This window comes from Sebastes umbrosus, chromosome 8 (assembly GCF_015220745.1).
Source record: "Sebastes umbrosus isolate fSebUmb1 chromosome 8, fSebUmb1.pri, whole genome shotgun sequence".
NCBI classification, from domain to species: domain Eukaryota; kingdom Metazoa; phylum Chordata; class Actinopteri; order Perciformes; family Sebastidae; genus Sebastes; species Sebastes umbrosus.
The window spans coordinates 6,961,595-6,976,114 of NC_051276.1; the positions used below are offsets into that span (position 1 = coordinate 6,961,595).

General features: G+C 36.2%; 1 protein-coding gene across 3 annotated transcripts in view; it reads left to right on the top strand.

Annotated features, from left to right (window-relative positions):
• Positions 1–12,313, top strand: part of sh2b3 (SH2B adaptor protein 3) — a 71,968-nt gene extending 59,655 nt beyond the window's left edge. For 2 of the 3 annotated variants that reach the window (XM_037778140.1, XM_037778139.1), the window contains exons 5-8: positions 2,374–2,465; positions 3,621–3,835; positions 4,186–4,363; positions 6,966–7,336. In XM_037778140.1, coding sequence (XP_037634068.1) covers positions 2,374–2,465; positions 3,621–3,835; positions 4,186–4,363; positions 6,966–7,336 — 856 coding nt within the window. Of the gene's footprint in view, positions 1–2,373; positions 2,466–3,620; positions 3,836–4,185; positions 4,364–6,965 lie in introns of all 3 variants that reach the window. The other variant, XM_037778141.1, reaches the window with a different exon arrangement.
• Positions 12,314–14,520: the final 2,207 nt, after the last annotated feature.

The following is a 14,520-nucleotide window of genomic DNA, read 5'->3' on the forward strand; positions in this document are numbered from 1 at the left end:
AACTACTTCCGTCACTTTTTTGCATGTACAACTGAGTGCAACACCATGAATGCCCTTTGAGAATAGATAGGCCTTTCTCACTGATGGCATTGTAACATGCCACAGCAGGAAAAGCACAGGTGTTCCAGCTTCAGGGTCCTGATATTGTGCATGCTGGCTCAGTGTTACACTGTCATGCTCAATGGGACACTTGAATAGAACAGCTATTAGTAACACCTGTGCTTTTCCTACTATAAATGTGTGCTGTGAAAAAGGCCTATTGTACGAAAGTGTGCGTCATTATCCCCGTCTGTATGATTCATCAAACCGAGACTACAAAAAACCTGCAAAAGAGAGGTGAGGGAGGCAGAGTGATGCTATGATGATTTTCGAGTGGGGGCCATTTGGAACGAGTATAAACACTTTTCCTTTTAGATGTGGTCGGATGTGGGAGGTGTAGCATTTGCTGACTGGCTGAAATGTCCACACTTTGCAAAATGTCCTCACTTTGACTACAGTAAAACGTGAACCGATTCTCACAAAGATAGAAGAACAAGAACACACACACACACACACACAAGAGTGAAGAGAGAGGAGACTTGTCTTCCTGTTATTCAGAGCGCTGCAAACTCAAGTCAGCATTTTAGCAGGATCTGCTCGGGCTTCCTTCTTTAACCTTCCCGTTCTCATCTGTGTATGTACACACACATACTGTCTGCGTGTCTGTATTTGTGAACATGTACTTGTGTTTGCGTGGCTATGTGTGTGCGAGCAGTGAAACAGAAGAACAGTAAGTCTTAGTTCAGATGTGAACTGGTGAACTGGACTCACTTCCTGTCTGTGCTCGGTGTCTTTGTGTTCCTTCAGCCTGCTGTTTCCTCCATGTTCACTAGACTCAGCCCACCAACACACACACACAGACACACCTACCTCTCTCTTGCATTTTCTACCGATATCAAGGTCAAGGTTTCTTTTATTAATACACATGGGGGTAAATTTGTTGTGCAGACAGGAGATTCAGTATTCCAGAATTAAAACAAAACACACTCACACCTCAAAGGACATCAAAACATCCATTGAAACAATCACCATCATAGTATTAATTAGGGGTGTCACGATTCTCCGAATTCACAATTTGATTTTGGATTTAAACATGTCATTGTTAGACTATGGAGTCTTGATTCGTAAAGATCAATAGAGCATTCAGGCTATCAAGTGGGATATTTTTTTGGCATGTACCACACTAAGGCCATATGATCAAATTTAAATAATTGATGTAATAACAATAACTTATTTCACAAGTTGATGCTATTGGTCAATTGGGGAACAAGCTGTTAAACCCTCAAAAAGAAGATCCACTAGATAACAGAAGTGTACTTTACAACAACAGCTAGAGTTTCTCAGAGTTTACGAGGCACGCCTGAATGCACCACGACGTCCCTGTCGGCGCCTACCCTACATGCTTCATCGTTTGCACGACTGCGAGCATAAACCCCACTTTACCGTACAAAGTGATGTAGACAAACAATCGATTTTAAGTGGAAATCACAAAACAGTTTTCTTTGGTTTCTGTAGTCTCTATATCTTCTGCAGCCTACAAACTGTAGTTTTTCTGTCAACATGTGCTTGTTTACATAACTCATGGGGGAAGTAAAAATGGAGCCACACCGGTGACTTCAGGGAAGCTGGAGAATTTTCCAGTTCTGTTGTTTCTCCGTCATCTCCAATTTAGGCAGTAGCCTACGTAGTCTAGCGATGAGGTTGCAGATTACAACTTCTGCCGCGTGCCAAGCGTGTAGGTTTGCTACGGTGGCCGACGAAATAAATGCAAATGGCCCTCTCTAGAGCCAATTGTTGTAAGAGCAGTGTATTTTCTGCACTAAAGAAAACACTTATTAATAGTATATTCCATTTCTGCCAATAGATCCCCCTAAATGTTACACACTGTTCCTTTAAGAACTCCTAAGAAAGTCTTAAAGTGCCATGTGTGTGTAAAGTGCATCATCTCGTGGTAGCTGCTGCTGCTTTCCCTCCTGCTGATGAAAAAGAAAAGCGATATGTAGCATGTTAACTTCAATAAATCCTCAACACATTTTTGAGTCACTGGTGTAATTACAATTACTAAATGCAGCCTCTACACTGCATTTTACAGCAACTTGAATATCTTTTCACCACAAAACAGAAAGAGGACGCTGATCTTCCAGCACAAACAGAGCTGAGGCTTTTTTATAAGACAGATGGTGAAACCCAGATGGGAAAAAATGACTTAAAATGAAATTAAATAATCATGAAATTGACCTATGTTCCCTCCCCAGGTGGTCCAAAATGAGAATAACACACATGTGTTGTAGATGATACAGTGTGTGTAATCCGAAATCTGTTCTTGTCCTTCAGGTCAAGCAGTGTGGATCTGGAGCCTCTCCCCTCCCCAGCTGACAGCTCCGCTCCAGCCAATCACAGAGGGAGCTCAGAGTTGGGAAGTCAAAGTAAGTGATGAGATGAGCAGAGGATGCTTCTGTGTAACAGACCTGCTGAAACTCTCAGGTTTACAGTTCAGCTGTGTGTGTCCCTTCTGGTCTGGGAATAAAATCTTCTCCAACAGGCTCTCTGCATTAAATAAATACAAGATTTTTTAGGTTTAGCCAACGGGGAAAGAAACACAAGTATTCAGGTGATCAAACTAAATTTGTTTTTCAAGAGAAAACAAAGGTGAATGGTAAATGATTGCCCGAACTGACATTTCTAACCATTCATCACAGTTTGCAGCAACTTTAAAGAAAAATGCTTTTTAACCCTTTTAGATCACATCCCCGGTCATATTGTGCACATATTTAATAATACATGGAAAAAACATTTTTACAAAACATCAATTTCGTCATACTTTATATATCAAAATCCAATCAGCTTTTCTTCCTTTAGAACAAAATATGACGTGTGCTTACATTGTGTTCAGATTCCCTGTGCGAAAAGGGATTATTAAAGATGTTTTTAGTACTTTAAATTTAGTTTTTAACTCGAAAGTGGTTTTGGCAATCTAGATAAACTATTTATTTACTACAATTTGTATTTCCCTATGTCCTGTTGCAGTGTTCCCAGATCTCAGCAATTAACTTAGTGAATACAATGTTATGTTATCATAACCAACAGAAACAATGGCCAAACTTTTGAAAATAAAAATAAAGCCCATGTTTTAATAAACACAAATTAAAAGCAATATTAATTTTAAATTAATTTATTTTTTTTATTTTGGCCACTTGGGGGAAGCAGAACAAGTTCTAAACACAATTACCAAATTACCAGTTTTTATCAGGTGATAATATGGTTAACATGTTAACAAACAGTTGCCTATTTACACATCCAGCAGACATGGAGCAACATTTCATTTTTGCTGTGAGATGTGAGACTGAAAGAAAACAGTAAAGTTGTGTGCCATAAAACAAAACAAAAAATAGCTAAAAAACACTTAAACACTCCCTAGATCTGAAGGGACCCGCAGAGTTGGGTGATAATTCATTGTGAGTTTAACATCCTTTAACATTACACATAGTCATTTGATCCATTATTAATATGAAAGTATGAATTAGTCCAGCTTGATGATTTACTAGAATTTAACCATTTTGTTTCTCTGGTCATCCCTCCAGGCCCCGTCACCTTCGCCGTGCCCGAGCAGGTGGTCCAGAAAGCTGATCACTTCCTGTTCTCCTACCCCTGGTTTCACGGGCCCATCTCCCGCGTCAAGGCCGCCCATCTGGTTCAGAGTTCTGGACCGGAGGGACACGGGGTGTTCCTGGTTCGACAGAGTGAGACACGAAGAGGAGACTACGTCCTCACGTTTAACTACCAGGGAAAAGCAAAGGTACGTCTCCTCACAGTGTCTAACTGAGGGCAAGTTCATCCTGGCATTTTAGTTCACATCTGGAAGTGGTTAGTAATCTAACCCGAACCCACATTGTTCTTATTTTCGCCTGTGTGCGTCAAACTTGTGACGACCTCGTTTCCTGACAACGGTGGTAAATACTTAAATGAGGAAGCATTATGCAAACACACTTCTGACGGGAAAGACCTTAAACAAGTGTGAACACTGACCAGCGGAGAACAGAAAAGGAAGGGGGGCACAATTCAGCGCTTGCTCAGCCTCAAAAGGTGGAAAAATGTCTTTTCTTGATGTTTTTCCCTCCTCACATCTCTGTCTCTCCGCCTCTGCAGCACCTGCGCCTCTCGCTAACAGAATGGGGTCAGTGCCGGGTACAGCACCTGCGCTTTCCCTCTGTTATGGACATGCTCAGTCACTTCCGCCTCTTCCCCATCCCGCTAGAGTGTGGAGCCGCCGGTGCCGTCACTCTGTCCAGCTTTGTAGTGGCGGGCTCCAGCCCTCCATCACAAGGTGAGACTCTACCATCCACCTCTCAGCCATATCTCCCTGTCAGACTGAAACATTATTAATGTTTAGTGTTGACTTTTACACAAACATGTTTATTACAACTTTGGTCTTATTTTGTAGTTTTCACAAGCATTTTATTTATTATGGTAACATTGCACATTTTTTCCGAGACATTTTTATGACATATTACAGTATGACTTTTTTATTAAATGTTTTATGACTTACCATAAGTTTCTATTAGTTTTTTATGTCACACTATGATGTTATCATGACATTTTTTATGGCATACTATACTTGACTCGACTTTTTTATGGAATACTTAACTGAATATTTCATGGCATAATCACGTTTTTATTGCAAACTATACTATGATTTTTTTTTACTACATTTTTTATGACACTATTCTACTTTTTACTTTTTATGAAATTTTTATCACATGCATGGCATTCTAACTTTTTTAATTAAATTTTTATTGAAACTATATGACTTTTTATGGCATAATACTAAGATTTGTGACATAATATACTGTGACATTTTATGCCATAATTACTTTTTGTTTTGTTTTTATTGCAAACTATACTATGACTTTTTATGACACACTAGATTTTTTTAAATATTTTTTTTCCCTTACTATTCTATGACATTTTTTATGGCATATAATATTAAGACTTTCTTATGACATAATATACTATGACTATGATTTTTTTTACGTACTTTCTATGACATATTATACTTGACTTTGTGGATTTTTATAGTATACTATACTGTGAATTTGTCACGGCATAATGACTTCTTTATTGCATACTATACATTGACATTTTTGTGACATACCATACTTGACTTTTTTTTATGAATTTGTATGTTATACTTTACTGTGACATTGTTATGGCATGCTATGACTATGACTTTTCTATGTCGTTATGACATAGTACACTATAACTTTTTTATGATTTTTTTGTGACTTACCGTTCTTTGACTTTCTGTTACGTGTTTTTATGACATACTATGATGTTATGAAATTTTTTGTGACATAATATACTTAATACTTTTGTGGAATTTTATGGTATACTATTGATTTACATTTTTATGACATACTATACTATGACTTTTTTATGATTTTTTTGTGACATACTATTCTTTGACTTTCTGATACATTTTCTATGACGGACTAAGATGTTATCGTGACATTTTTGTGACATAATATACTCCACATTTTTGTGGATTTTTATGGTATACTATACTGTGAAATTGTTATGGCATAATGACTTCTTTTACTGAAAAAAACATTTACTTTACTTACTTTTTTATGGTATACTGTGATAATTGTAGGGTATAATGACTTTAAATTATATTTTTTATTGCATACTATGACATGATTGACTGATTTTTTTTGTGACTTACTATTCTATTACTTTATCACATACACAGCATGATAACTTTTTTAATTACATTTTAATTGAGATTATAATGTGACTTTTTATGACATTTTTAAGGGATAGTATACTATGCCATTTTTACGACATAATATTTAAGACTTATGACATACTATGCTAAGGCTTTTTATGATTTCTTTGTGACATACTATATATGACTCATGACATTCTTATGACTCACTATACTATGACTTTTTTTCAGTGATTTTGATGTGACTTGATGTTATACTATACTATGATTGTTTTGCAATGTACTATTCTATGACTTTCTTGAATTCTATGAATTTATGATATTTTTCACAACATGCTATGATGTTATGCCATTTATTTTTTGTGACATACTATACTTGACTTTATATCGATTTTTATGGCATAATGACTTTTTAAATTAAATTTTGTATTGCATACTATACTATGACATTTTTCATGGCATAATATACTATGACTTTTTAATGGAATACTATACTGTTAATTTTTCATGGCATAATTACTTATTTTTTATCATATACATAGCATAATAACTTTTTTATGACATAACTATACTATGACTTTTTATGTCATTTTATGACTCACTATACTACGAATTTTTCATGACATTATAATTATGACTTTTTATGGCATTTGTTATGGCATACAGTACTGGGTCACAGGATAAGTTTGAGAGGAAGTACTTCTAGAGGAGGGAACTAAAAACATAGTTTTGTTACATAATTTGTAGATGTTTTCACTAATTCTTATTTGTCTTTGTGAAATAAACTAGTTTTCTAAAAAACAAAACAGTCTTTGTTGGAACTGTTCATGTGGTTCACAATAGACGTTGCTGGGTTTAAAGGGATCACAAGGCAAAGTGAAAACATGCAAAATTTGAAACAGGTAGTTTGTCTGTAAACTTAATTGTGCAGTTCACCTTTTTTTTTTCTCTACAGAGTATTATTTTTCTTCTGAGATGTTGCCATGTTCTCAGGTTTCAGCAATTAACTTTGTGAATGCCATCTTAACATTCCCAATAGTTACGATGACCAAAACTACAAAAATAAGATTTATCCTTTAATGACCTCAGTGCAGTCCTGTGTTGTTGTGTGATGTCAAACAGGCGTGCAGCAGGAATGCCAAGAAAGTTTTTGCTTGTACTCACCAAAACTCTCATTACCTCTTTTTCTTAAAAATCTCAGGTCAGCTCTCAGGCGCTCTTCTCGTCCCTTTCTCCCTCCATCGGTGGAGCTCCGAGCCCAGCTTGGCTCACTGCAGCCTGGCTCGCAGCTTTAGCCAGCCCCGTTCCTCCTGCTCCACCAGCACCAGCAACACCTCCAGCCCCAGCTCTGTTTCCCAGCCGGGAAACCGCCAGTTCACTCGCACCAACCCTGTTCCTGTTCCTGTTCCTATTCCGTCAGTTCCCGCTCCTCTTCGTCGGAGTGAATCGGTGGGGAGGAGACCCTTGCTTCGCCACCCCAGCCCCCACATCGCACAGCGGGACTCAGACTATGAGCTGGAGCCTGACCGAGGTCGCAAGAGGGCAATAGACAACCAGTACATGTTGCTCTGACCCGCTGAGTCAAAAACCTCCATCACCTCTGACAGATGGCCGTCACCTGTGAAACAGAGACAGGTTAATGCGCACATCGTACAGACACATTTTGTTACCCCCCCGCCCAGCTTCACGTGGGTGTGTGAGACTCTCAGAGAGTGCATGAGGCTAACATGATTATAGCAGACTCATGAACTTGAGTGAACAAGTCTATGTCTAAACATACACACACAGTCACTATGTCTGTGCTGGTAGTGTGTTTACCAGTGTCAGAGCTCCACAACCTCCACCCCGAGTGTCCACAGTGAATGTATTTTTGGGAGTTTTATAACAGTGTTGAGTATGATGATTATTCTTTTTTTTTTTTATTGATATTAGGTTCTGTGTGAGAGAGGGAGAGCCACATGTGTAGCTGTCATCGAGCCCGGGCAAAAACATTTTTTTAAATGTTTCTATTCTTGTGAATTCAAAGAGGTTCGCTTGATTTAACTTCTTTGGCATTTAAACTGAACTGATGGGAAGGCACTGCCTGCGAAATTGGTTAAAGCAAGCGCTCCTTTAAAATATTTAAGACATTTACTCTTCACACACAGAACGTTGTGTGGAGTAAATTCCCACCTTTTAATACAAACACACAACGAGAAAGCACTCTTATTTTAGAGTGTCTACACAGTGTATTCCTCCTTTTGCGCATTATTATATATTTAAGTGCACAATGCTTTCAGTGCACTTTGAAAACAATGTGTATTTTTTTCTATACACAGATTCTTTTGTAGAAAAAAAAAAAAGAAAAAAAAAAAAAAAAAGTGTAAACTTGGTTAAAGTCAGTTGGTAAGCTGTTACTTCAAACCTTCGCTGAAGCAAAAACAGATACCACAGAAATTATTCCAAATCAGCTTTCATCAGTACAGTTTTTACCAAAACCAGTGAGAACTTGTCGCTGTTTATGGTGTATGTGAGATGAGTGAAAGTGTAGTACATCAGCATGAGTCTGTGTGTGGGAATTTGTGTCCCAATACACAATGATAGGTTTCCCAAAATCAGCATCAAGGTTTTTTGTAGTGAGCACAGTGTCACAGAAATAAGTCCTGCCACAAAAATCTAAGAATGTAATGATATAAATACAATAATTTATAGATTTTTGCCATTTCATTCAATGTATAGACTGATTAAAAAAAAAATCCCTCTCAATCATCACTTATGACCCACCAGAAGTGTGTGGTGCCTGTATTTTATTTTTTCTTCTTATTTTGTTGTGTTTGAGACGTTTCTGGGCTCCAGCAATAACATTTTCATTTTATTTTCACTGCTTTGTTCTCACTAACGCCGCTCCCTCTCTTCATTCACTCGCTCGTTTAAGCCGACCAACTTTTAATGCCGTGTGTTTACAAACAGCAACCGACTGTTATATACCTTTTAAGGCGCAGTCACACATGCGAAAGCAGGCAAGTGATGTTCGCCCTGCTGAGGCAATTTCCGACTGAGAGTTCACCAAAGTTGAACTCTATGCGAAGATGCAAATTTGCTGCGCAAATCGGAAGCAAATATTTTTCTGCCCCTTTGCTTGCATAGAATGGAAGTTAACGGGAGACGAATGTTAATTCCGCTAATGTGTGTGCTTTTACCATATTAATTCGTAGCACCTGATACAAAGTCACCTTTCCTGGTGTTATCTGTATTTACAGGTGTGACAAAAGAGTCACCATCCGGAGAAAAGACAAGTTAATCTTTTCTCCTGATGGCAACACAATATGGCCAAAAAGGACTTTGTGTCACAATACACTTTCCACGGGTACTTAAAATTAAATTGATTGCAATTGTTACAAATTAGTGATGACACATTAATCATACTATAATAATTTCACTCCATTCTATTTATTTTGTGGCATAAAAAGTATTCTGTGTCACTAAAATGAGCCTCGGCACCGCCAAGGTAAATTTGGTATGCATAAAGCAGAAAAAGGCGCCCTATACAGTGCTACAGGAGTGAGAGCGACCGTGGTGTAGTTCGTTTATGGCCTAACGTTAGCTTTTTACTTCTGGCGGTGCATTTACATTTCAAAAAATCTTAAAAGTGATGTTCATTTGTGAAGATTATCTTGCTGAACAAAATGTGTAAGTATAATAAACATGTGTTTGTCACAGAGTTTATTTTCTGCAATAATCCAAAACCCAATGGGAAATGGCCTACAAAAATGTGTCATCCCTGGAGCACTCTATAGAAAACATAAACATGAAAGGCTTCACTCCAAAGAGCGTGAGAGGGGGAAACACTCCACATACACAACAGGACAAAGGAGGAATTGAATCAGATATTTGACACAGCTGAAACAAGGCTCAAAGCGCTGGAAACCTCAATCTAGGTTTAAAATGTTTGATAATCTTACATTAAACCCATAAAGGGCTCTTAAATGTAGACGGTGATATGATGCAACTCCTGCGAGACAGTGATACTGAAGTCACACAAGTGTCTTTGTAGATATTAACATATTTTCTTACAACTTCTTCACGCAAATCTTGATCTTTGGAGTAGCATCATGTCTCCAACACTCATAACATTAAATATTTTTCTAAGCTTTGTCTGTACAAGTTCACAACAGCAGCCAATTGAAAAACCAAGGACGATGACAATAATATAATTTTATACTATACATATACGTTTTAATAGAACTTCCGTGGTTTTAATGTGAGGCTTCGTGAGGAAGGTTTTCAGTCAGCTCAGGGGTGATTTTTATTGTCAAGAGCTGGAGGTCACATAAAGGAATACATCCAAAAATTAAGCTTTTACCAAAGCAAGCATTTTTTCTTAAAATTATTTTTATCTAATGACCAGTTTGTGTAGGGTGTTCCTCATCTCATCCACCACCGTAGCCCAGGGTATCTTCTCGTTAACTGGTTTAACTAACCCTACCAACCACGATCACGCTAAGCAGTCCTACGACGGTGGTTATCAATTTGGTAAGTCAACCCAGGGTTTCTCAATCTGGCTACGAGTGCGTTCACATAAAAGGGGGTGGTGTTTGCAGCATATAACCAATCACAAACATGGACAAGTCTAGAACGGCATATTTTCCAAACAAAGAGCAAACTATAATATTAGACAAACACAAAGAAGTTAAACACATAATCCAGGTTAAATGCAACACAGTTGAAGCTGCCAAATGCAAGAATTACAGTTGAAAAATGTTAACGTTGGGTAAAAAATGTAATATTTGAATGGATTGACAGCCCTAAAAGGAATACACACATGTAATTATAGTCAGATATATCATGTTCTAGATGGGGCAGTGATATTATAAGCCTATTAATTCTGTTCTGCTGTCCTTTCTGCATTTGGCAGTTTAAACTGTGTTGCTATAGCCTGTATTATGACTGTAACTTCTTTGTGTGGTATTAACTTTAGATCCACGCAACAAGCTATACGAGTTGATCTCTTATCTTGAACATAACCTGCTCCAGGGCATGGCAATACCATGGCAATCTACCCCAGTAGGAAGTCAACCACCGTCGTAGGACTGAAAACCCAGGGTTAAAAAACTGAAGTTACCTCTCTAACCCAAAAAATCCTGCTTCGTAGTACAGGCCTCAGTTCTAAAGAGCTGATTTGTAACCCAAAGTGTTTCCGTCTTGAGATCAGCCTGTGGCCACACTAGATTTGTTTCAGTTACATTCTTACTTGTGAACCTCATCTCTCCTCACAGAAAACATGAATAGCCCATAAACAGTGACCAGTTGTCCACATAAAAAGCAGTAGTTTTGACACACCAAAGATGAAATTTTCTGTAATTTTGTTTCAATATCTGACGCTTCACTTCCATTAGCGACGGGATGCCTTTGGGAAATAGTGCGCTAGGACTTGTCTGTCTGTCTTCTAACCTTGCTTTAACACTAACTTTAGCAGTTGATTAAGATTTACCTTCAGTAAACCTATGCTTAACGTATGGTTTAGACCTGATTCGGTCTGTCTCTCTGCCCAATAAATGCATAAATGCAAATTAATTTCCTCATGAACATGACCAGAGTAAGTTCGCTGTGATTATTCTTCTTGTTACGCAATAAGTCAGCTTTGTCTACCAAAGGAACATTTTTACAATGGTTGTGTAGTTCTTCTTTAATGTATCATCATGATCAAGACTGACATCTTTAATGTGTTTATAAGGGGAACAAAAACAAGGACGTTTTTGGCAAAAGTACGGTTGGTCTTCCTGCCTTTATGTGCCCGAGTCTAAACAAATCCCTCATCACTTCTCTGTTTTATTTCTGCTAAAGGAAAGCAACGGTAACAATAACTATTTTGACTATCAGTCCTCTCTCTTTGCTGATATTTCTATTTTTAGGGAGAATGACTGTGCCTTTGCCAGAAAGCTGCTGTTGCTTTTCCCCTTTTTTAAAGCTCAGGGTGTGATGTGGTGCAGAACTTGTGTAGTGCAATATCTGAGAGATGCCCAGTGCTTCACACCTTTTTATGTATGAAAGAAGCAATCAGAGGCTTCTAGATGGATGAATTAAGTGAATGAGAAATCAATGCTTGCACCTGCTTGTAGACTGAACAAATATATTTGATAAATGCCAAAGTTTCGAGAAAAAAAGCTTTAAAACAAGGGCTACCGCTATTCTTTTATGGCTTTTGATTTTGTGTCATGGTTCAATCCAATTTGTCTGCAAGAATCGAGTTACCACTTAAGAAAATCCTTGTGTACCTCAGGTGTCTTTAATCCTCAACATCCGCTCCAGCAACACCTTTATCTACCCCGTATGTTTATTTTAAAATGTCCAGTTGATGAATGTAATTTGTTCTCAATACTGTTCATTCTGTTTAACTTAGCACTGTAAACATTCCAGTTCAACTCAACAACAGCCAATGAAAACAACAACAGCTTTTTAAAATCTGTCACTGTGTCTGCATCCCTTTCAGTTATAAGCATCTAAATTATATTAAATATATATCAACTGTATATTTGTCTTTTTGTAAAATAAACCTAACCAAAAGAAAAATGACTCACGTGATCAATTTGTGAATTTTGTGCACACACAGAAGTCTCTGTCTCCTTTTTCTCCACTATACTATGACATTTTTTAAACATACTATACATTTTTTTGCATACTATACTATGACTTTTTTATGACAGTTTGACATAGTATACTATGACTTTTTATTTTATTTTTTCAACATACTATACTATGAATTATTTTTTCGATACACTATACACCGACTTTTTTTTTCTATACAGATTTTTTTTTAAACATTTTTGACAAACTATGCTATGACTTATTTTTTTGTCATGCTATACTATGGCTTTTAATTTTTTTCGACATGCTATACTATGACTTTTTAAAATGTTTTCAACATACTATACTATGACTTTTTATTTTTTCGACATGCTATACTTTGACTTTTTATTTTTTTCGACATACTATACTATGACCATTTAAAATGGTTCTGACATTTTATACTGACCTTTTTAAAAAAAATTCGACATACTATACTATGAGTTTAAAAAAATGTTTTCGACATACTATGACTTTATTTTATCGACATACTATACTATGGCTTTTTTATTTTTTCGACATATTAAACTATGACTTTTTTTAATTTTATCGACATACTATATGACTTTTTAATTTTATCGATATACTATCACTTTTATTTTGTCGACATACTATACTATGACTTTTTCAAAACATTTTCGACATACTATACTATGACTTTTAAAAAAGAAAATCGAGATGCTATCCTATGACTTTTTAATGACAGTTTTAGACATTGTATTCTATGACTTTTTCATGTAATTTTTACAACATACTATACTATGACTTTTTTTATTTTATTTTTTCGAAATACTATATGACTTTTTTTATTTTATTTTTTCGACATACTAGACTATGACTTTTTTTCGACATACTAGACTATGACTTATTTTATCGAGATACTATATTTTGACTTTTTGACATACTATACTTTGACTTTTTTTTTTTTTTTAATTTCGACATACTATACTATGACTTTTTAAAAAGATTTCGACATACTATACTATGACTTTTTATTTTATCGACATACTATACCATGACTTTTTTTCGACATACTTTACTATGACTTTTATATTTTTTTGACATACTATTCTATGGTTTTATTATTTTTTCGACATACTATACTATGACTTTTTAAAATATTTTCGACATATTATACTATGGCTTATTTTCGACATACTATACTATGACTTTTTATTTTGTCAACATATTATTCTATGACTTTTTTTAAAAATTTCGACATACCTTTGTGACTTTTTTTATTTAATTTTTTTCGACATACTATACTATGGCTTTTTTATTTTTTCGACATATTAAACTATGACTTTTTTATTTTGTCGACGTACTATACTATGAATTTTTTATTTTATTTTTTTGACATACTACACTGACTTTTCAATTTTTTTGACATACTATACTATGACTTTTTAAAAGATTTCAACATACTATACTATGACTTTTTTTATTTTATCGACATACTATACGACTTTTTTTCGACATACTTTACTATGACTTTTTTATTTTTTTGACATACTATAAAATTACTTTTTTTTATTTTTTCGACATACTATATACTATGACTTTTTAATTTTTTCAACATACTGTACTATGGTTTATTTTCGACAAACTATGCTATACTATGACTTTTTTTCGACATACTATACTATGACTTTTTTTATTTTTTCAACTTACTATACAATGACTTTTTTTATCAACATAATATATGGTATAATCCTGTTGGTATTGACTCTTGTTTTGAGTTTGGTGTATGATTGAACTCTCTATCAGTTACAAGGAACAAACAAGACAAATTGGCAATTTTACACTTTATTCATTTAATAAACCGTCAGGAGCCTCAGTAGCAGGTAGAAGATCCATACGCAGCCACAACAGCCTGGCACCTCGTCCTCATGCTGGTCACCAACCTGGTCACACGTTGCTTTGGGATGGCGTTCCATTCCTCAACCAGGATTCGTAGCAGGTCAGCCAGTGTGGCTGTGGGTTCCCTCAATGATGTCACTGGCAGAACAAGGCTTGTCATCATTGAAGGCCATCTCAATGCAGTGAGATATCGGGATGAGATTCTGCAGCCAGTGGCGATCCCATTTCTCCACAATCTGGGACCTAACTTCATCTTCCAAGATGACAACGCTCACCCCCACAGAGCCAGGGTT